Genomic DNA, 25,305 nt, shown 5'->3' with positions numbered 1-25,305 from the left:
TTGCCTTGTAACAGGTCACTTAGGGATTTGCCCGAAGAGTTGATTTAAATGTTATTTGGCGTGCAAAGAGTGTGACATTCTTAACAAGCGGACCATAGTTAACGCCACCGGCATGCAGACTGCAAATGACTGTATTCATACAATCCGCACTGTCAAGCATGAGTTTTCATCTCGAACGGGAGAAGTCCAGCGATAAACATATTACTCTACTGCACTTTGGGGTTGTTTTATACGGTATACGGTTTTGGTTTTGCTCATTGTTAAGACCGTATGGTGATCTATAATTGCTTACATCTATGTAAGTTAAGGCCCATCGAATATGAAAATCTAACAAGTTTTATTAAACCTTTTTGATAAAGTCTGTCATATATTTACAGGGCAATATTCTGTCAGATATTCGTATCTCGTTTCATTTTTATTCTGTCTTACACTTTTGCCACATGCATTTACACGTCTTGTATTTAAAAGAAAATACATAGAATTTCTCTAATTCTTTGGCAATTTAACCCTTTCTGGACACATTGTTTAAAAATAATTAATCAACATGTGGTTGTAAATTATTTCTATAGAAGATTGGCTGAGTTATCATAGCCGTTATCAGCTTACTGAATTAATCGAAATGTGCTGACAGCTGTTAGAGAAATTGACAACTTTGTGGAATGTGGAAGGCACCCGAAGGTTTTTTTTTCGTTTAACTAAAATGAAAATGTATTTGACAATCATAAGTGAAACAGATTATTACACAGTAACTTGTGGATATCGGATTTTTCCAATCTCGATAGTAAGATTATCGAAATTTAATTCAACTATTTCGATTGGATAAATCCAAAAATCCACTGGTACCAATGTAAGAATTTATATATAACCTTCAGCCCTAGCAAGCCAATAATAAACTAGAATCATATTCACGCTATAATAACACATCGAAAGATTCCGGATTGATAGACATATCCGTACAGATTATAAAAGAATAAGCATGAAAAGTTAAAGAATAATAATAATTGTTTGTCATTCCCGGGGCCTTTTATTATAGTTAACTATGCGGTATATGAATTTTGATTATTGTTGTAGGATGCACATCTGTTATTATTGACATTTTTTCCCTTGGCATTACTGGATACTTGTTTCAGTAATAGTTATCCCATGAGGACGCGGTGTGTCAGTGTAAGATCATCACAATGGCCGGAGGCCAGAGGGTGATCTTACACTGACACACCAAGTTCGAATGGGATAACTATTTTACATCCCAGCTGTTCTAGATTAGTTAAAAAACCATTTACGCTTCATAAAATCTAGTTTAGAACGCCACACAATCAAAATAATATACTTTATATATTACTATGTAGTATATACCTTTTATGAACCCCGGACACAATGTTTGAATATGTTAAATTAACACAAACTTGTATCCAGTCGTCCTGCTGTAGGGGTATGACTCGTGGTCTATATGTAAAGATAAAAAAAAAAAGACTAGTGGTCTATATGCTAAAGGTCATGAGTTCGATTCCTAGCATAAACACTGTTTTTTGTTTTTAGCATAAATTTTGATAGTTAGTCTTTTCCGTATAAATATTTCTAAGTTTTATTGTGGATTTGACATTCCCGCCAAAATGTTACAGAACAAAGGAAAGCATGCAGAACAAAGAAACTCAAGCCAGGGTGATCTGGTAGGGGTGACCTGATCCAGATTACCCCTGGTAGAACAAAGGAGGTGGAATGTAATTGGCTATTAAATTACAAATCCAAATGTTTATAAAGGAGATTTGTATTTTCATCAAATGAGCTCGCAAGGACCATAGTACAGTATCGACATTATTTACGATTAAAAAAGTGCAAAGTATAAACTTTTTGAAAACACATAGCAACTCTCTCTCAATATATTGATTATTATTAGATTAGAATACCTCCATTCCAAGCACATCTCAAATCTAAACACATCTATCAGTTATATGTTTACTTAGATTGTAACGTGTTCCTGTATATTTTTTCTTCCCGTCTTGGAATAAATGGCAGATTTTCCTGTTTGATTTTAAATTACTTTTTCGTAGATGGAAACAACAGGAAGTTGGGTGAACATGTTTGATAATATGACATCGACGCAAAATAGTGGATCATACAATGTCACAGCAGATTTAATGGCGACAGAAGATGGCGATCCGACTAAAAGATTCATAAAAAAGACATCAGACATACTAATGATTGTCATTTTAGCCGTAATATTGATGTCGCTCGGTTGTACCATAGAAACTACAAAACTACTGCAGCAGATAAAGAAACCAGTTCCTGTCATTATTGGAATGGTATTGCAATTTATAGTATATCCGTTAACGGCATTTGGATTTGCACATGCGTTTCAATTGAATAAGTATGATGCACTAGGATTACTTATTCTAGCAACCTGTCCCGGAGGAAGTTTATCTAATTTGATTACTTTCTATTCATCCGGAGATGTGTGTTTGAGGTAATATTTTATGTATTTATATCAATATAAATCATTTGAGTGTATAAAGAAAACACAAGTATTATAATGAATTCAATAATCTTCGGGTTTCTTTAAAAAAAGAGACGAAACCAAGGGACAATTAAAAATCACGTTCCATAAGAAAATCGACGAAAAGAAAAAACATCAATAACAAACATAGAAAACTAAAAATTGAGCAGCACTTAAAAAATCTGGGGGTGAACGCAGGTGCCCTGGAAGGTCAGTTCCTGCTCCGGATGTAGCACCCGTTGTGTTGTTCATGCAAATAAAAACATTTCGTTTACAGTCACCATCACGAATTGGTTGACTGATACGATGTATCGGTGTCTCCAGTATCAGATCACTGGACACCAGTAAAGTCGTCTTATCTGTAATTTTGCCATTTTTGTTTTCGCATGGTGGGTGACGCTATAGCAAGAGACGGTTACCTTGTCGACGCACCAGGTCTCGGTCCTATAAGAGTTCATGCGATTCACTCAGTCTTTGTTTGTTACCTTGATTTGTGACTGCCTAATTGATTTAAAAGATTTGAACATCGACAAACTACTGTCACCTTCATTTACTACCATTCAATGTAATCGGAAAAACTGTTAAACTTTCAGTACACCCATTACTGATACCTATTTTGAAAGTAACTTGACTATCATCACAGATGTCAACAAATTAAAATTATTCAAAATCTATGGTCGACACAATAGGATTCACGGTTATCGAACATATACAAAACCTTCAGTTCACACCGTGTCTATAGATGGTTTGTTATCCTCTGTTCATAAACCTTTGGGAATTCACTATATTCAAACTAAGCTCTTTTCACACCTTTATCAAAGCTCAATTCACTTTTTCAAGAGGCCCAAAACACTCCCACAGTTTTCCACCAAAAATCTGTGCAGAAAACAATACATGATTACCTCAAATGTATAACTACAACTATCATTTCATATACCTTCAACAAACCTATTGCTTTTAACATTTTCCACAACAAGAGGGTATTAGAGACATTTACTCTGAGGGATGTAAAATCAATCCTCCCAATTGATCTTGTTCATCGTCCCCCTTCAAATATAGTCCCGCTGGTCGTATTATAACTGCAGACATCGTGGCATCTTAAACAATGAACAACTTAGCCAACGGCCTGAAATATGGACTTCCCGAGCCCATCAATTGGAACAAGAACTTCAGGTTACTGGTTGATGCAGTTGAGGACTATGGTAGAAAATGATTAAAGCGCAAACCAGATGAACCAAAACCTGACACTTTATCTCAATGCATCTGTGCGGTCATTCATTTAGAAGTGCATTCAAAATCTACGATGTACTATGAGCCTATGGTATTTTTACTATTTCAAGAAGCCCAAGAATGTGGATGCTTTATCCTTTCTTTTTAGAAAAATGTTGTTCAAGCAGACAAAATTGTTGCTGTGTAAACTGACAAAACCTCGATCAATATTGTTTTTATATGCAAAATACATTATTTAGAATGTCTCATTAACGAAAATGGAATTCACAGCAGAACTTGGAATCCAAATATGTAATAAAAAGAATAACGTAGCGCATGAGTTAATTATTAGTGTTGTTCGGTCACGAGTTGAATATTTTTCGATATTTGAATTCTTTGATTAGTTATTCTTTTTTATTACATTGATAATGGGCTTTTTAATGGAAATAAAGTAGAAAATGTAAGGAACTATATCTTTTTCTACGCATTCACAATTTGTTTTGATGCAACGTCGTCGACAACGTCTTGACAACGCCTATTGTTGTTTGACGTCAGATGAGTGAAATAACCGAGTTTATTTCACATGTGAAATTATCGGTTTTTATTTCACAGGGAAACCACGATAATTCATTGCAAGCAATGTAATAAAACTGCTTATATTAGAGAAGTATATGCAATTTCAAGAAGCAGTTATGTTTTGGAACTGGAAGTTTATGAGGTTCGAGGTTCCACTTGTTGACAATGATACAAAATGGACCTTCCGTGCATACGACTCCACATGATGTATCACAGGTTTCATATTCATTTGAAACATGACATTGAAGTACAACAACTTATAAATAATGATAGTATGATCGTGAGTAGCCACACGTGAAGGGGATTCTCCATACACCAGTTAAGTATTTTTATTATTATCCTTTTTTTATTATTAAATGTTACATGTATAAATATTATGATTATGATTATGCAAAAAGAATAAATCAGTCATTATTTCCATCTAATTTCAGCGTTTGCATGACAACAGTTGCCACAACGGTTGCAATAGGAATGATGCCATTGAACTTGTGGGTGTATTCCCGTAGTTTCATTACATCGACGCTTACTGTGCCATACGTCATCATAGTCATCTCCTTGGTTACGATACTTGTTCCTGTAGCTATTGGAATGGTTATATTGAAGAAGCTACCAAAGCTCGCGACATATATTTTGAAGGTATTCTTTTATTTTAATGTGTACCAAACAAGAATCCTTAAGTTAATTGTTATGCTTACTGAGGCACGATAGAAAGGTCATGTGACCAACTAATTCCTTCAATTATTTATCAACAAAATGTACCATTCAGATAGGTTTGAAAAATTGTAAAAAAAATAATAACTTGAGAGGCAAAATAACTATAAAAGTTAATCAAACCCAGAAGTCGAAAAAAAACTGACAACTCCTTGGCAAAGAGAGGCGAAAGATACCAAAAGGGAATTCAAACTCACAAGTCGGAAATAAACTGACAACGCCTTGGCAAAAAGAGGCGAAAGATACCAAAGGGACATTCAAACTCACAGTGCGGAAAATAGACTGACATCGACATGGCAAAGAGAGGCGAAAAATACCAAAGGGACATTTAAACTCACAAGTCGGAAAATAGACTGACAACGCCATGGCAAAGAGAGGCGAAAGTTACCAAAGGGTCATTCAAACTCAGAAGTCGGAAAATAGACTGACAACGCCATGGCAAAAAGAGGCGAAAGATACCAAAGGGACATTCAAACTCACAAGTCGAAAAAAGACTGACAACGCCATGGCAAAGAGAGGCGAAGGATACCAAAGGGACATTCAAACTCATAAGTCCAAAATAAACTGACAACGCATGGCAAAAAAAAGAAAAGACCAAAAGACAAACAAAAGTATACAAAACACAACATAGAAAACTAAAGACTGAGCAAAACGAGTCCCACCAACATCCGGGTGGATGCCAGTTGCTCTGGAAGGGTAAGTAGATCCTGATCCACATGTGGCATCCGTCGTAGCTCTTAATAACTCTTTATTATTGTTATTATTTTTTAGGCTGGAGGAGTGCTTGGAATGCTTTTCATTGTAATAGTACTTGCCATAAATATGTATCTGTATCCCGGATTGTTCAGTTCAGATTGGAAAATGATTCTTTTAGCAATTGTTCTACCGTGGTTTGGACTTTCTGTCGGATATGCAGGTTCCAGAATTGCATGTCTTTCTCACAAACAATGTCGAACCATCGGCATCGAGGTATCATCGCAGAATGTTGCCCTGTCAACGACTTTAATATATTTATCCTTTGAAACGGATGATGCAACAAAAATAGTTGTCTTTTCTTTGATCTTTGGAGTATTCTCAGTTACTTCGCTTACAATATTCACTCTTCTCTACAGAATATACATTAACTGTGTCACAAGAAAGAAGAAATCGTTGAATGAAAACGAATCAAAGGAAAAGAAGGAAAATATTTACCAAATTTCCATAACAATTGCTTCTCAAGATTGAAATGGGAATTAATATGGTGTATCAGACATTTTGTATATCTTATTTTGAAAATTTACTTTTCTATTTATCATCGTCATAAATGTGTACAGCCTATTTTATGTCGACATCTTTCAGTGTAAAATATAGCTTGCATAAATAAGATGTGGTAAAAATTTCAAAGAGACAATTGTCCGCCAGACACCAACGGACGAGGATGTATACAACGTTTTGATTCTATTCTGTAGCTACAAGACATCTATTCTTGCATTAAAATATTTTATCTTGGTGAATTTTCTTTTTTTGTTTGTTTTACATTTCTTGACATTCCAAGATGCATTGGTGTTCATCCCCTGTTTCTGAAATGTCACTTATTTCACATTAACAATCTTGTCAGTAATGATCCTTCAAATACGTTTTATCGGCAATGAGTGATTTGAGATTTTATAACATTTTTGAGTTATATTATATCACAATCTCCAACTATATAAAAAAAGCCTTTAGAGACCACGTATTTTTAAAAATACAATTGTTTTTACATTTTTATATACGTCGTTCTAGAGTCAAGCATAATGTTTACATCGTGCGCTTGTCTTTACTACCTTGCATTACATTATACTTGGACCTTTTTATAAAACCATTATAGATTTTCATTCTTTGACATTTCAAACTAAGAAAGTCGTGATCCAAAATTAAATTAATCTGTGCAATTTTTATTTTCCAAATGCTTTATTTCAGGAAATAAATTAAAATTTGTAATCAATAAAAGAAAGCTTTCTACTTAACGAGTTAAAATCTGAGAGCTAGATTACGGAACTGACTTAAATTTCGCTATTCGTGCGGGTGCACTCGACTCCAATCTTCATTGACTAGGATTGTCAGTTTTCCTATCGAAGGTCGGTGGTTTTCTCCGGGCACAAACGGCTTCCCCCACCAATAAAAACTGGCCGCCACGAAATAGCATAAAAGCGGTGCTTTCAATTGGCGTTAAAACTCCAAAAATTCAAAAAAAATCGAAATCAATTTCGCTATAATTCAATAGTAAGTTCTTTATTTAGCATATTCAGGACAAAAGAAATAAACACATAACAATTTAAGGCAGGTTCTGAAAAGTGGGTTGACCATGCAGATAGTGGAGAAAATTTGACAAACTTTAGCATGGCTTTTTTGATGCCTGATGAATGAATTTCTGCTGATCCGTCACCCTTTGGAAGACAAATTCCATGAAACATTGCCAGCATGTTATATTTGATGATCGGTGATGTTATTTCTATCGTGAAATATATGAAAAAGTTGATTCAAAGATTTAAATAACAGTGGACTGTAACATGATTCTTTGTTTTACATCTTCAACGACAGAAAGACCAATTGTTTAATGACTTTCCCGCAGTATTTCTTTTTATTTTCCAGTATGGATTTTGCTCATTGTTGAAGGCTGTACGGTGACCTATAGTTATTAACTTCTATGTCATTTGGTCTCTGGTAGAGGGTTGTCTCAATGGCAATCATACCACATCTTCTTATTTTTATGAGTATAACAATCTAAAGAAAACCGTTCAACCAATGCTTTTTAAATTATGATATGTTGCTACTTATGCACAGATGTAGGTAAAATGTCGATATAGACGATTTTCAATGTTATGGTCCCTGATTAATATGCAAGGTGCGCTTTATGTTTTTTCCGTGCAATAACTTGAAAGCTCTCCAACCAAGGTTTTTGTAATATAGATATTTTTTTACTGCTAAGAAAATGAAGGTCAAGATTGATATTGACAATTTTCACCTTTGTCGTTCAGGATTTATGAATATATAATAACTTGAGAACGCTTAATATAATCTAAAAAAATTTGTTTGAATTTTTCATGTTTTTTACTTAAATGTAGTGTTACTATGTAATTTTAGATCTTTGATTGATTTTTTTCAAAACTGTTACAGATTCATAGATGCTTGTTTCTATTTAAAGACTTTATATTCAATCAAATGTCTGTTGTTATTTGTGTCATTCTCGATAGTCGATGTTTAAAAAAGGTGATAAATTATTGTGTGTTTCAAACTTAACTTTCACAGATTTTCAAATGCAGTGCGTCCAACCATCCAGGTATAGCAAACCGTCTTAATCCATCTTTCAAGTTTATAAGCTTATTATCGTTGATATACAATATAAGATCAATGTCGGAAAATTATCAACTTTTTTGTATAAGGCTTAGAAAAAGGGCGAGGTTTACTGAGCCCTTCAACTGTTTCGTGCCGAATACAAAAAAGTTGATATTTTCTGACACTGACCTAATATTGATTTTATACCGCAACTGAATGACTACAAGTATCGTTATGAAAATGTTTACACAAAAAATAAACGTTTTTCCATTCATAAAAACACACCAAATTGTGAAGAAAAGTAACGTGACATGAAATCGACATTGCACGATCAATTTGTTACTATAATTGGTAGATAAAGACAACAGGAAGTGTTCTAGCTGCAGTATACATGAGATTTCATATGCACAGTCAGATAGATAAGTAATAGTTATACACCGAGGGATAGGTGTGTCTGGATAAGAAATCCCGTCGGCCGGAGGCCGGAGGGGTTTCTTATCCAGACACGCCGTATCCCGAGGTGTATAACTAGCTTACACCCTATTCTAAACCCTATATTTGTTAACATTGATTATTAAATGAAAAAAAAAAACGATAGCAAACAATGATTTATAAAAATATTTTTTTTATTACATGAACCCCACTAGTAACCCTTTTTTGGTTATCTTCGTTCAAACTTTGACAAGCGAGTGTATTTTACAAATGTCAAAGTTGTTTTGCATATTCCCGTTAAATCTATGTGCTAATATGGATCAGGAGGTCAAGGTTGACGTGTTTCGTGTATTCTTATTACAAACAAAAAATACATCATGCTCCTGGTATACAGTTGTCAATATGGACGGGTATAAGACGGACGACCTTTTGTGGCAAGCGTTGGATTTGGTAGAAGAGACTAAAGATAAAGGCAATATTATAACCCAAAGTACTTACCTGTATCAGTTTAATAAAGGTAATCATAACTGTATTTTATATCTTACGATTTTATCAAAAACAACCCCTCACTCTCTTCTCGAGAATAAACAAACATTCATATTCGAACATACTAAGGGATATGTGTGTCTGCATTAAAAACCCGACTACCAGACACGCTCAACATACAATATTTAATACAGAGGAACTCCCTTTTTGGGGACAATCAGGGGCTGATCCCGGGGGTTCCCAACTAAAAAGAAAAAGGGGGGTCCAACCATTCAAATGCATTGATCTTTTCAATACAAGTCGTGTCCAACCCCGTATCGGCCACTGGACAAACGGAAAGGGGGGGGGGGGGGGGTCCGGTAGTTAGAATCCCCATTTTTTTTACAGATCAATGCTTTAGAATAGAGACACATGACTGTGATAAAAAAAATTACCTTCAAGCAAAAGAGAATTTTAATAAAGGATTATTTTTGTATTACATACAGATGCCTATTGGAATTTCCTAAAATGTGTTTTTAATATCATGAAACAATTTGTATTGAACGCTATTAGTAATGTCTTATATTCATGCTATTTTAAAAATAATCAATTTCTATTGTTACGAATAACAATGGACTTTGTTTGCGGGATGTAGAAGCAGGGGTTTCCAGAAACCCCGCTCGTCACACCCTGTGGTCAAAATCCATTGTTATTCGTAACAATAGATCTATTCAATTTACACATGTTTCTGAAATAGAAACTATGAAGTATAACAATAGAACTGGGGTGTAATTGAAATGACAGCGTTCATTCTTGATTCTCGTGAGCCTTTACACTAGTGCCGAGAATAACCAAGTTCTTTACTACTAGTATGATCAAGACATTCCGTCATTTTATCTTAAACAGTTACAATGATGATTATTATCAATGACATAAACGACAGTGACCCTTTTCTTTTTAACATCCCGACATATAACTTTGTTTAATTGTCAGAAGGACCATCAATTGGAACCAAAATAAGAATACAGGCAAATGGCACGATAGACACAGATACCTGCCATGTCTATGATCTAAACATATTTCTGGATGGAATAACAGGGTTGAAACTTGTACCGAAATAAGTCTTAGACAGTGAGCACAAACTGGATGACATCTAACACTTGTCGTTAAAACTGGTAGTTCGTCTTCTGAATAATAAATTTACGTCAAAATTAGTGATATCAATGATGGTCCTATGAAAAAAGTAAAATAAAAAAAATACCGGACTCCAAGGAAAATTCAAAACGGATAGTCCCTTATCAAATGGCAAAATTAAAAGCTCAAACAAATCAAACGAATGGAAAACAATAGTATGAAATCACTATGACAGAGATACTATTGTAAACGCTAAGATTGCCACCATTGCAGCCGAAGATCAGACTTGGAGGCGAACGATAGGAAGACATTTAAGTTCACATCCCATCAGTGTAACATGATTCTCGATCCGTTTGCAATACACAGTTAAACTGGAGAGTTGCCGTTCATCGTTGAGGCAGAACAAAAAATAGTTGAGGGCAGTGATAAAAGAAATCGACCTTTCAAAACACGAACTAATGCGATTATCTATTTAGATACTTAAATGTGGTGTTACTATTTAATTTTAGATCTTTGATTGGTTTTTTTTTCAAAACTGTTACAGATTCATAGATGCTTGTTTCTATTTAAAGACTTTATATTGAATCAAATGTCTGTGGTTATTTGTGTCATTCTCGATAGTCGATGTTTAAAAAAGGTGATAAATTATTGTGTGTTTCTAACTTAACTTTAAAGATTTTCAAATGCAGTGCGTCCAACCATCCAGATATAGCAAACCGTCTTTATCCATCCTTCAAGTTTATAAGCTTATTATCGTTGATATACAATATAAGATCAATGTCGGAAAATTATCAACTTTTTTGTATAAGGCTTAGAAACTTGAGAAGGGCGAGGTTTACTGAGCCCTTCAACTGTTTCGTGCCGAATACAAAAAAGTTGATATTTTCTGACACTGACCTAATATTGATTTTATACCGCAACTGAAAATGACTACAAGTATCGTTATGAAAATGTTAACACAAAAATTAAACGTATTTCCATTCATAAAAACACACCAAATTGTGAAGAAAAGTAACGTGACATGAAATCGACATTGCACGATCAACTTGTTACTATAGTTGGTTGATAAAGACAACAGGAAGTGTTCTAGCTGCAGTATACATGAGATTTCACATGCACAGTCAGATAGATAATTGAAATGACAGCGTTCATTCTTGATTCTCGTGAGCCTTTACACTAGTGCCGAGAATAACCAAGTTCTTTACTACTAGTATGATCAAGACATTCCGTCATCATACATCAGAATACAACGTTAAAAAATTTGGTAAGGCCAGATTTATTTGAGAATTTTCATTAAACTTTGAAGTTGCTATATCATCGGAATAAAAATGTAAACAACAGTTTGTCTTAAACAGATACAATGATGGTTAATATCAATGACATAAACGACAGTGACCCTTTTCTTTTTAACTTCCCGACATATAACTTTGTTTTATTGTCAGAAGGACCATCAATTGGAACCGAAATAAGAATACAGGCAATTGGCGCGATAGACAGAGATACCTGCCATGTCTATGATATAAACATATTTTTGGATGGAATAACAGGGTTGAAACTTGTACCGAAATAAGTCTTAGACAGTGAGCACAAACTGGATGACATCTAACACTTGTCGTTAAAAATGGTAGTTCGTCTTCTGAATAATAAATTTACGACAAAATTAGTGATATCAATGATGGTCCTATGAAAAAAGTAAAATAACAAAAATACCGAACTCCAAGGAAAATTCAAAACGGATAGTCCCTTAACAAATGGCAAAATTAAAAGCTCAACCAAATCAAACGAATGGAAAACAATAGTATGAAATCACTATGACAGAGATACTATTGTAAACGCTACGATTGCCACCATTGCAGCCGAAGATCAGACTTGGAGGCGAACGATTAATGGTCCGGGAACACAATTATTGTCCTTTGATTACGAATATAGTCCCAAGTGAGTGTAGACAGTGTATTATCCAAATTTTTTTCATTCACCTTCAATTATTTTTTTACATATTTTATGCATAAAATAGTAAGTAGGGGGATGAAATTACGTGTAAACAAATTTGTTTCATGAATCTTAAGGTAAAAAGGGAATATCTCCTTAACATAAAATTGTCCATATTTAGAGATAGAACTCCTAAAATTTCTATAACTGTGATCTAATTTGTCCAAAAAGTAGAACAGTATACTGCAAAAATCTTATTGAGATAGAGCAGGTGCGATTTTATAAATTTGTATTTATTGTCTCAAAGACCTGCATTACGAAATAACTGTGTTATTGGGCCAAATAGAAGGAACGCATTAATTTCGGAATTTAAATTAATTTATTTTAATTGCTTTCACACACACTACCTAAAGGGATAGCTTGTGTAAAAGTGTTGTCTCCAGGTTTTCTTCTAATCCAGCATCAAAACCTGTTGCAGAGAAATTTTTGCTCCTGAATACTCTTCAACTTCGTACTGTTTTTGCCTATACAACTTTTTTTAGATTCGAGCGTCACTGATCAGTCTTTTGTAATCGAATCGCGCGTCTGGCGTACTGAATTTTAGCCTGGTATCAATCATAAGTTTATTGCCTGTGTGGAATGTAAAATTTGATAGTCACGTTCGAATTCGTTTTGGCTGTGTGGAATGTATGAATTTGCAGTCACATCTGGTTTGATGTGTGGAATATATATGTATACGCATTCAGGTTCGTTTGACTGTGTGCGATGTATAAATTCGCTGTAACGTCCGTTCGACTGAGTTGTGTGGAGTGTATAAATTCAAAGTCGCGTCCGTTTGGCTGTGGGGGAATGAACAAATTCGCTGTTACGTCCATTTGGCTGTGTGGATTGTATAAATTTGCTGCCACGTCCGTTTGGTTGTGTGGATGTGCAAATTCGCTATAGATTTCGTCCGTTTTGCTGTGCGGGAAGTATAAACTTCCTGTCACGTCCGCTTGGATGTTTGGATATATAAATTTGCTATATATTTCGTCCGTTTGACTGTGCTGGATGTACAAGTTCCCTGTCACCTCCGTTTTGTTGTGTGGAATGAATAAATACGATGTCGCGTCCGTTTTGCTGTGTGGGATTTATAAATACCAATCATGTTCATTTAGCTCTGTGGAATGTATAAATACGCAGTCGCGTCTGTTGGCTGAGTGAAATGTATATAAACGCAGTCAAATCGTGCGTTTTGAAATTAGCACCAAATGTTTAGACAAAAGAAAGAAATGCAACTTCTTACGCCATATCGATATGTCTATTGATATGGTTATTGTTATCTGCGTCGTAGCATTTTTCTAAATCGAATTGAACAGTGCTAAAAATTTGAACAGAAATCTAAGTTCTTATCCGACTTTGTCTGATAAAATCGTACTGTGATTTGCCCTTTACCTGAAAAGAACTTTTTATCAAGTTTGAATAATTGCCATGTATAGATTACTGAATATAGTTGTAACAGGTATGTTTACAATTTTATTTTATTTAGTTTTTATACATCATCCACAATAGTTCTAGAGACACAGCCTCATATTAGTATGATCACAATAAAGCACGGCTGTGTATTTGATGTAAAATTAGTGGTGTAACGACGATTTACAAACCGGACATCAAAGTCTGGAAATTTGATTTTGAAACATGCTACAATTCAATACTAGAGCTATATTGGTCTTCCGGAATTTTATACACTATGTCGAAGAATTCGCCGGTTGAGAATTTAATGAACCATGGGTAATTTCATTGTTCGTACCTTAAATTAAAAATAATGTCAGGCCATTGGATGAATTTCAATTGTTTTGGATGTTGTTAGCCAATCACAGTGTGTTGGCCTTTGCTTTTGAAAATATCAACCAGAATACATTAAATCATGAAACGGCTTATTGCTCCTGTATTATTATTTTATTATTCAATTACCATAAAGAAGAAATTTACTCAGTTTAATCTCATTTTTGCCCATGCAGGCACGCCATTGTACCCCAACAATGCAAACATTGTTGAGACGTGTCTTCATGTAGGCATTATGAACCTGTACTTCATTTTTGTCGTCTCTCATACTGGTAAGTGTTTTGTCATAAATCAGGCCGTTGTTTTTATCTCATTTGAATAGTTTCACATGTTGTCCTGTCGGGGCCTTTTATAGCCGACTATACGCTTTGGGTTTTGAACATTATCGTAGGCCGTACGGTGGCCTAAAGCTGTTAACAATCACGTCATTTGGACTCTGGTAGATAACTGTCTCATATACAGATCTCCTTATTCTTATGTTACGTTTTCAAATTTCTTTTAATTTTAGCATGTTTATGCGGATTGGTATTAAATCAATGTCAGAACCACTGGGTATATCATGGACATTCATGTTTTTACTTCAGTTCATATACAATGGATTGGTATTAGGCATCGGTAAGTAAAAACGTTATTGCTAAAGAGTACTTTGAGATATCCAAAAGATAAGTGTATTTTTCTGGGTGATGGTTTCAATATTCATGAGTTTCATAAATTTTTATTTGATGTCCAGCTTATATCGATGGTACATGTAATTAGGCGTCCAAATAAAAAAGACAAAAAGATGTTAAGCAATTTCAAATCAAATGGAGGAAAAAAACACAAAATAGATGAAAAATAAAGCAAGGGAAAAACAAAACCATGCGTATTTTTCGCATCATCAACACATTTATACCATGCGTCATAAGTGAATTTAATGACGCATGCAAATCAGGCCACCGTTTCACAAAACCTTCTAAACTTACGATCATCGTATCATTTTACGATCCGTTTACGTGTAGTTCTACGGTCCCGTTACGTGTGTTTCACAAAGGCATCGTAAAGGACTACTAAGTTGATCGCAGGTTACGCACTGTGTATCATCGTAAATGTATCGTAAAACGGTACTCTGTAAACAAGAGATGTGAATCGTAGTTTATTTACATCGGAATATGGAACACTCTTCTTTCACAGATCGACGAGTCGAGCATGCCGATGAGAGCGGACGTGAAAATGTTTGCAGAGAGATTCCTTCAACATCATTGAAATTGTTTTGCCAAATTGGTTTCATGGATAAATATTGTTATCCTTACATCTTATATTTTATGTTTTGGATCATATTTTTTTAGGAAGGTTTCTGTAGATATTTTCAGGTTTGTTTGAGACATGTGGTCAGATGGAATCCATTAGTAGTTTCCATGTGGGAAACTATAAGAGCAATCTATTTGATGTCTGAGGGTTTTAGCTGTTGTTCCCCTAATGGATCGGTAGTTTCTATCCAAGATGCTTTATCGTCGGATTTTCGGCTTTCTCTACCAGGAATACAGCTAGGCATTTAGCAGTATCGGTTTGGAATCTAAGTATGTCCTTTCCGGTTTTTCGTTCGTTGCCTTGGCATTTGTGCGGCATCCGGGGTGACCTTATCCTTTTTTTTTGTATACAATCGTGTTTATATTTTGAATTTTTATATTTTTGAGGACGAGCGAATCAGGTGAATGGGTGTATTCGTATGTTTTTCATTTGTAGACGAAACACAAGCCTTGTATCTTTGATGGGTTACTTCCTTTGATATTCAATAATACTTTTTTTCTTTGTATCGGAAATTTGAAATAAAAGGAAAGTGACGAGACGTGTTTATATCAGTTCAAAGGATTAAACGAATTTTTTAACAATTATTTGATAATGTCTAAAGTTATTATAGTACTGCATTTTTAGGGGAGATATGATTGATTGATTGCTGTTTTCTGAACGTACAGTGGCAAATATTTCATGCAGATTTATGACCAAGAGAAGAAATGTCAAACAAGAAATAAGAAGTTGCATGCGTTGTCGTTGAAAAAGAATTAAAAAAAAATTCCAATAAAAGTAAACTAAACCAGTGTATATAATGTGCGAAGAATCCTGAAATACCATTTTCACTGTATCCGTTATGGATTTCTAATGTAGAATGATAAATAAACAGACGACAAATTCATGATTTTTTAATAGAATAAGAAATAAGATATAATGTGTACTGTTTTTATAAATTCATGATATAGGTATGAGATGCGGACGGGTTTTCATCGCGCCTACAGCCATCCAGGTGTAAAATTGATACACAAATAGATAAATATTAAGAATAGTTCACGAACAGAGCGTGCAAGAGATTTAAAAGTAGCAGTTAAGTTTCATTTGCAGAAAAATGTACCTTTTAACATAATTAATAATATTGTATAACTTAAGGTAGCACAATACAAAGTTTTTTGTCGTCCCCAATCAGACAACTTTAAACTGATGTAATTTCTTTCATCCAGTTTTAAATTTTATAAATGAGGTATCAAAAGAAAGAAGAAAGATTAATCTTTCAAATGGTAATACTTTCGTTATTATGTAATTAGTTGCTATAATGTGATGTCCACACTTGAATGAAATTAGCTTCTTTGTTTTTTATAGCATTCCAAAATATTTTATAGATTCTTGTACAATACAGTTTGGCCTCAAAAACCGTGTCTCAGATTTTTCCTAATGTAATTCATTCTCTCATTAACCTTCAATGAAGATTGTAACATCAATTCATAAGAGATCACTAAATTTAATTGGGTATAAAATTTGTTCTAATGATGTTTATGGAAATCTGAGACATTGTTTTGAAGATAACTGGTCAAGGAACAACATGTGTGAAAATCAGGCATATAGGGGCACCCATCAAGGATCTAATTTCATTTAAAACTATATTTTCATGACAAAAATGAATGTGTCACAATTGAATAAATAAGGATTTTCCTGCTTTCACCCAATTAACTTCAATATAATTCACACATGTACCATGGGGATACTTCAGGATTGGCCTTTAATCATAAATCAATTAGGTTTTGACCAGTAAGAAAGCATTCCATTTCAGCAATTCTAAATATTTAACAAAAATGCACACACTATGCATCAAAAATCAGAACTGACGGGAGATATTATATCATTATTAACCTTGCTGTAAGTCAGTTGCTACTGATATGGTCAAAACTCCGCCCACCAAGATAAACCTTTACTATCAATGATCTCAGAAGTTTAATTTCACATTACATTTACTTTTTTCAATATGGATTTTATTCATTTAGTACATAAAATAATATATTTTGTTTTAGCATTGTCACAAAAAGGAAGTTATGCATGTGTACACAAAATGATCAGTTGGTCAGTCTAAAGGATCCTTATGGGGGATTTCTAAAATACAATTGTATACAATGACAATATGGTGTTTTGCAATAAGAAGATTTATTTTTCAGTTTTGCAGTTTGAAAATGAAATATTTAATTTTGTATTTTCTTTTTAAAAGAATTCATAATTAAACATTCTCGTCAAGAAATTCTAATATAACCACCAGCATTTACAGTAGCAACATTATCATGATTAACTGTTGTACAAAGATATTTGTTTAATATCTGTACATTTATATATTGATTCCCTCTATATCTTCAAATAGTTGATTTGTTTTTTTTTCTCCTGGTAGCTCCAATAAAGAAGTGTATTTTATTTTGAATTCATTGTCTGCTTTTTTCAATGAATCCCTAATCCACCTATTTTTCATAACTGTTATTTGTATTGCTGGTCAGTGGTCATAAAGCTATCAAGTTATTCTATTGATTAACCACAAAGTACTGCCCACATGTTCTTATCTTGTATCAGTCCGACACGTGCATTTGTTTATAAAACTAATTATCATCAAAACTCATTAACAGTGCAAGATATGTAAATATTTTTTTCTTCTGTGGTTTTGGAATATCAAGAAGTAACTAAAACAGCTAAAAATGAAATTTTGATAAAATTTAGTTTGTTTTTGTATTGTGCTACCTTAAAACAGGTTTTGTTATTCAGCTTGTTGGTATTGAATTAAAATCCACTATGTTGTTTTCGTTATGCGATTTGTGTTTACTGTCGAATAATGATACTAAACTTTCATTTTCACTGTAGGGGCAATTCATTTCTATTGTACATGCAATGCATTTTCACGGAAGGAAATTAATTAATTTTCATCACATAACGTCTTAATTCAGCCGACTCTCTAACAAAATTTATGAAGTCAGAAGGATTGATTATATGTGACCCGCCACGACATTTCCAGGCTTATGGAGGTAGAACATCATTGTGAGATAAACGCCGTTAACTATATGTGACTAGCCACTTCCAGGCTTATGAGGGTACATTGTCTAAAATTTGCTTTTTGTATATTTATCTAGAACATTCTGAAGCAAAAAAAACTCTGTCATGTTATTATGACCAATTTTTTGTAATAACAATGAAACGAGTCATTTCGAATACCGACATGATAATGAGACTGTTCGATGACGAATTTTTCATTATCGGAGACACTTAATTTATAAAATACAAAATTATTGTATTTTATTGGCGCTTAGTAATCTTCAACAGTGTATTTGAATAAAAATTTCAAACGAATTAAATTTGCAACATTACAAACAGTTCTTAGCTCTATTTAAGAAAATGTAATTTAAACTTGTTAAAATGAAGTTAGTATAAAATTTGTCAAAGAAAGCTTTTAGAATTCCTTTTTTTTTTAATTTGTCTTTTAACTTTGATTAATGATGCATGTCTCTATACATAGTATGCGACGCGTAGCAGTTTATTAGTAGTTGTTCTCATATATGCATTTGATACGGTGCATTTATTATGGATATATTTTAGACTCCATTTATGAAAATCTATAGAGCAGAGAATTTTGATTTTTTGTATCAATTTAAAATGTAGATTCAAATATTTATATGTCGTTGATACAGACAAAAAGATCTATCATGTCAAAATCATGATACAACAGGAAATTTTCATATGCACGGTCTGAACACAAGAATTTACAGAATAAGCCTATTTCTTACTGAATAGAGAAAAATGGCCAAAATAATTACAGAATACAGAAATGTAAACCCCACCCCCTTTTTTCCCCTAATCCAGACCCTAATACGGATAGTTTTGTTTGTTCTATTTAACTGTTTTTATTTTCGAAAAGAATATTTGTACAAGATGTTGTAAATAAATGTAACGGACAATATATACCATGCCCTCTCAGCCGACGTCGTAATTTCATTTTTAATGAAAGAAAGTATTTAAAAGCTTCTCTCTCTTCTTTATATTTGTAAGATCCATAATCCATTACATTTTAAAACAACAATTTATTGGTAAGGGCTGGAAGACTGATACTCGAGGACGGATAACATTGTCTTTGATTTTTTTTTGGGGGGTATGCCATTTTTTACACTACCAATAAATGTTAAATATATTTTAATAATCTCCAAAGCAAATTGATTGATAGGCAATATTTTTATATTTTGTTGGACAGTTGGGCTATCAAGGATACTATTTAGTTCAGGTGCTCGAATTTTCATTCTATCAGATTTTAGATTTTTCTTAAATCTACTTTTTACGATTTACTACCGGTATTTTAATTAGATTGCAGTACTAGTACCTCATATTACAAACCAAATACATGTATGATCAAACATACCTAATGTCATCTTATCTACTGCTTATTATCCCAGATATCCAAATTATTACAAAGAAATTTAAATTAGTTTTTCCCCGTGTTTTGTTTTAATCAGATATTAATCAAAATTGATAAATGGTATCATTTATGCAGTACAGTGACAGATTCAGGGATGAGGGGTCACGGGTAGTGTCGTCATACATATGTCGTTGATACAGACAAAAAGATCTATCATGTCAAAATCATGATACAACAGGAAATTTTCATATGCACGATCTGAACACAAGAATTTACAGAATAAGCATATTTCTTACTGAATAGAGAAAAATGGTCAAAAGAATTACAGAATACAGAAATATAAAACCCTCCATCCCCCCTCTTTTTCCCCCTAATCCAGACCCTCATATATCATTGTGACGGATAGTTTTGTTTGTTCTATTTAACTGTTTTTATTTTCGAAAAGAATATTTGTATAAGGTGTTGTTAATAAATGTAATGGACAATATATACCATGTCCTCTCAGCCGACGTCGTAATTTCATTTTTAATGAAAGAAATTATTTAAAAGCTTCTTTCCCTGTGCAATATGATTTATTAAACTCATTAGGCAGAGCAATTTTTATGACTACTTGCATAATTCAGTGATTAATCGTATTAAATTCTGTTTTAAATTTATATTAATAATAAAAGTTTCAGATCTTTAATATTGAAAACGGGTTAAAATTATTTACTTGCATTAATATTGATATAAAAACATCCAGTTCGTTTTTTTTTTGTGTTTTTTTGTAGATCAAAGAAAAAAAGCTACTCTGTTACACTAAAACAATTGACTAATTAAAATTGTCACATGGTGTCTTCTTATGTCGTCTGAATTACAATGAAAGTTATTGATCTGTAATTTATATATTCGCCATCGGTAATTATTATCTAAAATGTTTATTTGGCATGCCATACTCGATAGAAGTGCGGACGTGAAAGAAAGCACTCTTCACCAAAACGTGAACGGAGATTACATTCCACGGAGATTACATTTCGATGATTCCGTCATTTATAAAACATAATACGCGAATCTGAAGATAGAAGTTGTATTAAGATTGAATGTTGACACCGATATCGATCTGTTGGATGTAGAATTTATTTTCAAAATAGGTGTTTGTTTAGAATATACCATTCCACGGAGATTATATTTACATGCTTTACAAATCTCTGCAGTTTTCAACTTTGTTTAGTTTTCAAGACTGATATGATTTGGAATAAATGGCCATTTAACAAAATTATTCATAGTAACCTCATAAACAAAATTATTTATGGTAACCTTATAATCAAATTTAACTCATATCACACTCTTTGTTGTGCTAAATATTTAGTCTTGCTTGGTCTTCTATCCGTTAACGGGATTTACAGGTTTACGAAGAAAACATTATGTAGCAACAACCACTTATTTTTTGAATAATAAAATTCAGGTGAATGACACATCTTATCAGTTAGAGTTTGGTATATGAAACACATGACGCTTTGAATTTTTCAATTATCTTGAAAAATGGCAAAATGGCAGTCATTTGAAATATCGTAAAACATTGGTTGAATGTCAATTTTATTCAAAATCTCATAAAAAGCGGTTACTCTCTTTGTATTTAAGTTCTTGTAGCGGAATTTGGCAATTTAACTCATTCACAACATCTGTCAGTAGATGAAATCTGCATTGGTACACTTGATTACCTAAAATATTAACAGATATTCAAAATTTTTCAAAATTTAATAAAGTTATCAAAGGGAAATAATCCATATCGGTAAAAAACTGGAGGCTCAGTGTGGTTTCCAAAGAGAAGCAAATTCAAGCTGTAATTCTTTTTTTTTTTTGCTATTAAGGCAATAAAATGAGTAAGAAGGAATATTTCATTACAAGACTTGTTATAATATTAGTGAAATAATACTGTAAAGTTATACATTATATAACTTTTAAATTGAAAAACAAATTTCACGGCCATTGTTGAAAGTATTTAGGTTTGATTGCAAACACAGAACGCCCCCCCCCCCCCTTTTCCCCATTTTTTTAATGAAAAAAAAATCTAAAGGAAAAGATAGATGTGTAACCTTAAATTTATAAAAAACAAAATGGAGTTTAAATTCATTAGTTTTAACAATACCATAGCTGACAAGTTATTTTAAGTTAAAATAGACCCCCCTTTTTTTTAAGATTTTTTTTTTTAAATGCAAAAAAAAATAATAAAATTTTGATTTTTTAGCTACTTTTTTTTATGAAATTGGTCTTCAGTAACTTCTTTCAGCAGAATATATCAACATTCACCCTGAAAAAATATATATCAATCATTCACAAATATGCAAATGAAAGGGGAATAATCAATTTGTGGTGGTTTTTAATTTATCTTTTGATAGATCAAGGTTTATAAAAGGAACAATATACATTTTTATATTTGTACCATCCATTGTTCATACATTCAGAAAACAACAGAATAACAATGAAATGTCCTTTCTTAATGATATGATGAGTAATCATACCTAGGTCAGTTATAAAGCAATAGGTATCCCTGCACTCCTACTTCCACTCTGTTTTTTAGCTGTATATCTAAAATACAATATAATCACTATTAAAGTTTCAGGATGCATAATATAAAAAATTAAGAACAAGACCCAATAATATTGAATTGTCTAGATTTGCATCATCATCATATAACTACCAGCACTAATTATTGTGCATAATACTCTTTTTAAATATAAATATTAACTATAATAATTTACCAATATAAAACAAATAGAAATTGACCTTTAAATTCATCTATAAAATTGCTCACAAATCTGTCATTCTAGTAAAAATGTTATGGCAACTGAGTCTTCTTGTTTTTTATTCTACATGAAACAAATGACTTAGCAAAATATTGTTTGCAAACTTGAGTTAAACTGACTTGCTCAATATCGATTCAAGTAATAACTTAACAACTAAGGTGGTATCGTACAACAAAGAAAAATTACTGTCTTAAGTGCATTATATGTTTTGTTCCTTTGCTGTTTGCATGGTTTGTGTGCATATTTAATTAAAAAGTACTATTAATATATTCAATCGAACAGAAAATAAAAGATACAATTAATATATTCAACGCAACAGCTAATAAAAAAATATGAGTCTTCATCAGGAGACATATTTTTTTTAAGTGTAAGGTACCACCTTATCAGAATAAATTTAAATTTCAACAAAGAAATTTAGAGATCTTCACAGACAGATAACGGTTATGAATCCATTCACTATTTTCGAAAGTTGGAGTACCTCTCCTTTACAAGAGTTGTCTTTCATAAATTATTTCTAACCTGTGGTGATCTCTTAATAAAAATTGCTATTCTGGAAACACTGACCTTTCAAAAATAATTTACTACATTAAAATTTAGGCTAGCATATATGCATCTGTAGTGCAAGCCACATCTGATAAGGCCAAATGTTTTGACAATATATTTCTAAAACAGTACTAAAAATAAGGCCTAGACTATTTGATTTTTTTACTTAGAAAATTAAATAGTTTGTGCCTAATGCAATGTGAAATAAAAACAGAATATTTGTACTTTCAATTGAATTGAAAAGTAACAACTGCAACAGCATGAGCTGTATACCATCGAACAACTATCTCAATATTTCCATCAGCATAGTCCTCTTGTAGTTGATACACATAGACTGTTGGGTCACCATCATACGTGACATTGTACCATTTTCCAAAACCAGGAACCACAGAAATAACGTTACCAATAAATGTTCCTTCTGTAAATTTGTGCCTTATTGTTTTTCCGACAAGAAGTGAAACTTGCGAGGAACTACTACTTTCTACTGTTGCAACTGACTTTGACTAATCAACTAGTTTGCAAAGTTGTTCTATTAATTCGGTATGGTTTTTTGTTTTTTCTTACTTGAAAATAAAAAATAGGATTTGTCAGATTTTTGTAGCAACACATTTTTCCTAAAATTGAGCTGTGATTTTAGTGCTTTCTTCCTTTCAGAATTACTGTGTATTTCCTCAAGTTTTAATTTAATATCTTCTCTACTCTGCCATAGTCCAAAAAAGAGTATATCATTGGTGAAAGTTTCCTTCATCTTTAGATCACGTTTCTTTTTTTTTCCACAGATTTCCTTTTCCTTAAGTTTCAACGTCGCAACTCTTTTTTCTTTAATTGTCTTTAATTTCTCTTTGAATTTAAGACGTATGTTTTTACCTTCCTTTCTACTATCATTTATTAGTTGAATCCTCGTAACATCATCTAGACTTTGAAGCCATTCATCTGTCTTGTTATGTGAATAAAGTAAATAAGCTTCGTTACATAAAAGAGAAGCATTCGGCCTGTACCTCAGCAAAAAGTCCAACTGACCAAAAACAAATTCGGGTAATTTATTGTGTTTTAAAACACTTTTACTTTCTGCAGATATATCTGTTGGCTTTGAGAAATATTTTCCACCTGGTAAATGATCTGCTGCTTATCTGTCCAGTAGATTTAACATGCATGAGAACAAAGTCTGTAGTACCTGTATTGTCATAACATCTGTTTCATCTGGTTTAAAAAGTTCTGCCATTACAATGTCATTTTCAGTTTTACAGCTTTCTTCTGGAAATGGGAGATGTTTTCCAGTTACAACCTCTGAACAATCGTGCTTTGCTTCTGCTAAAAATGAACGCAATGCTGTCAACGTATCATTTATGTCCAAAATATGGGTTTTGCATTCAATAATTTGCCATAAAGGGCCTGTTACAATCTTGGAAATTATTCCCAAAGCCCGACTTCCAGCAACGAGGAGTGGATTACAAATGTCTTGATAAACTGAACTAAGGAGTCTATTTGTACATCATTGAAAAGAATGAAGGAAGTGTTTAATATTTTCCCTGTGGAAGTAAGTGACATGTCCAAGTAAAAAGAACACATTAAATCTGTTATGTGTGAAGCGAACAAATTTGACATGATCATTTTTTTTTCATTAGTAAGTATGTATTAAACTGTTTATACACCCCATTTTTCTCATTCACACCTCTACTGAACGACTTCGCCGAAGTTCGAAGAAGTCGAATTGTACCACTTTCAGTACCACTGTCAGTACCACTTTCAGTTTCACTTTCATCATCAGTTTGGATAGGGTGATCTTTTAAATATAACGATTCAAATTTTTTAAGACCCTCTGCACAAACGGTTGCAAAATTTACTAGAAGATGCAAAGAGCAAGAGAAATTATTCATTCTAGATGACGCAACCCTTTCTTCTTCTGTTAAAATTGGCCAACCATCAATAATTTTTGTCAATATGGTTGTTCGATAATTCTCGAGTAAATTTTGGATTTTTTTCAGTACTAGCCCGGTCTGACATGGTATTCTTAATAGCAGTAAGTACCTTGAAACCAACATCATTACCAGCACATAAATCATTAAAATCCTGCAATATATCTTTAAAAGTTTCTAAAACAGTTTCAGAGCTTTTGCAATTCATTTGTCGTAAACCTAACAAATAACTGTTCTTGTCCTCATCTGTTACAGAGAAAACTTCAAATGATTTTCCGAACTTTGATGTTTCGTCTGAATAAAGTGTTAAATTAC

At 32.9% G+C, this 25,305-nt stretch overlaps 2 protein-coding genes across 2 annotated transcripts in view; both read left to right on the top strand.

The window, feature by feature from the left end:
* The window catches only part of LOC127723372 (ileal sodium/bile acid cotransporter-like), an 88,347-nt gene extending 81,729 nt beyond the window's left edge, over nt 1–6,618 (top strand). Inside the window, exons 3-4 of the mRNA XM_052229949.1 lie at nt 4,708–4,912; nt 5,759–6,618. Coding sequence (XP_052085909.1) covers nt 4,708–4,912; nt 5,759–6,211 — 658 coding nt within the window. The 3' untranslated portion in view covers nt 6,212–6,618. The remainder of the gene's footprint in view (nt 1–4,707; nt 4,913–5,758) is intronic.
* The window catches only part of LOC127723898 (sodium-dependent organic anion transporter-like), a 106,261-nt gene that overhangs the window by 43,736 nt on the left and 37,220 nt on the right, over nt 1–25,305 (top strand). The gene's annotated exons all lie outside the window — the stretch shown is intronic.

Source organism: Mytilus californianus, unplaced genomic scaffold, assembly GCF_021869535.1.
Source record: "Mytilus californianus isolate M0D057914Y unplaced genomic scaffold, xbMytCali1.0.p SCAF_13, whole genome shotgun sequence".
In the NCBI taxonomy this organism is placed as follows: domain Eukaryota; kingdom Metazoa; phylum Mollusca; class Bivalvia; order Mytilida; family Mytilidae; genus Mytilus; species Mytilus californianus.
Note: the sequence above shows the minus strand (reverse complement) of the source record. Positions and strands in the feature narration are given on the sequence as shown.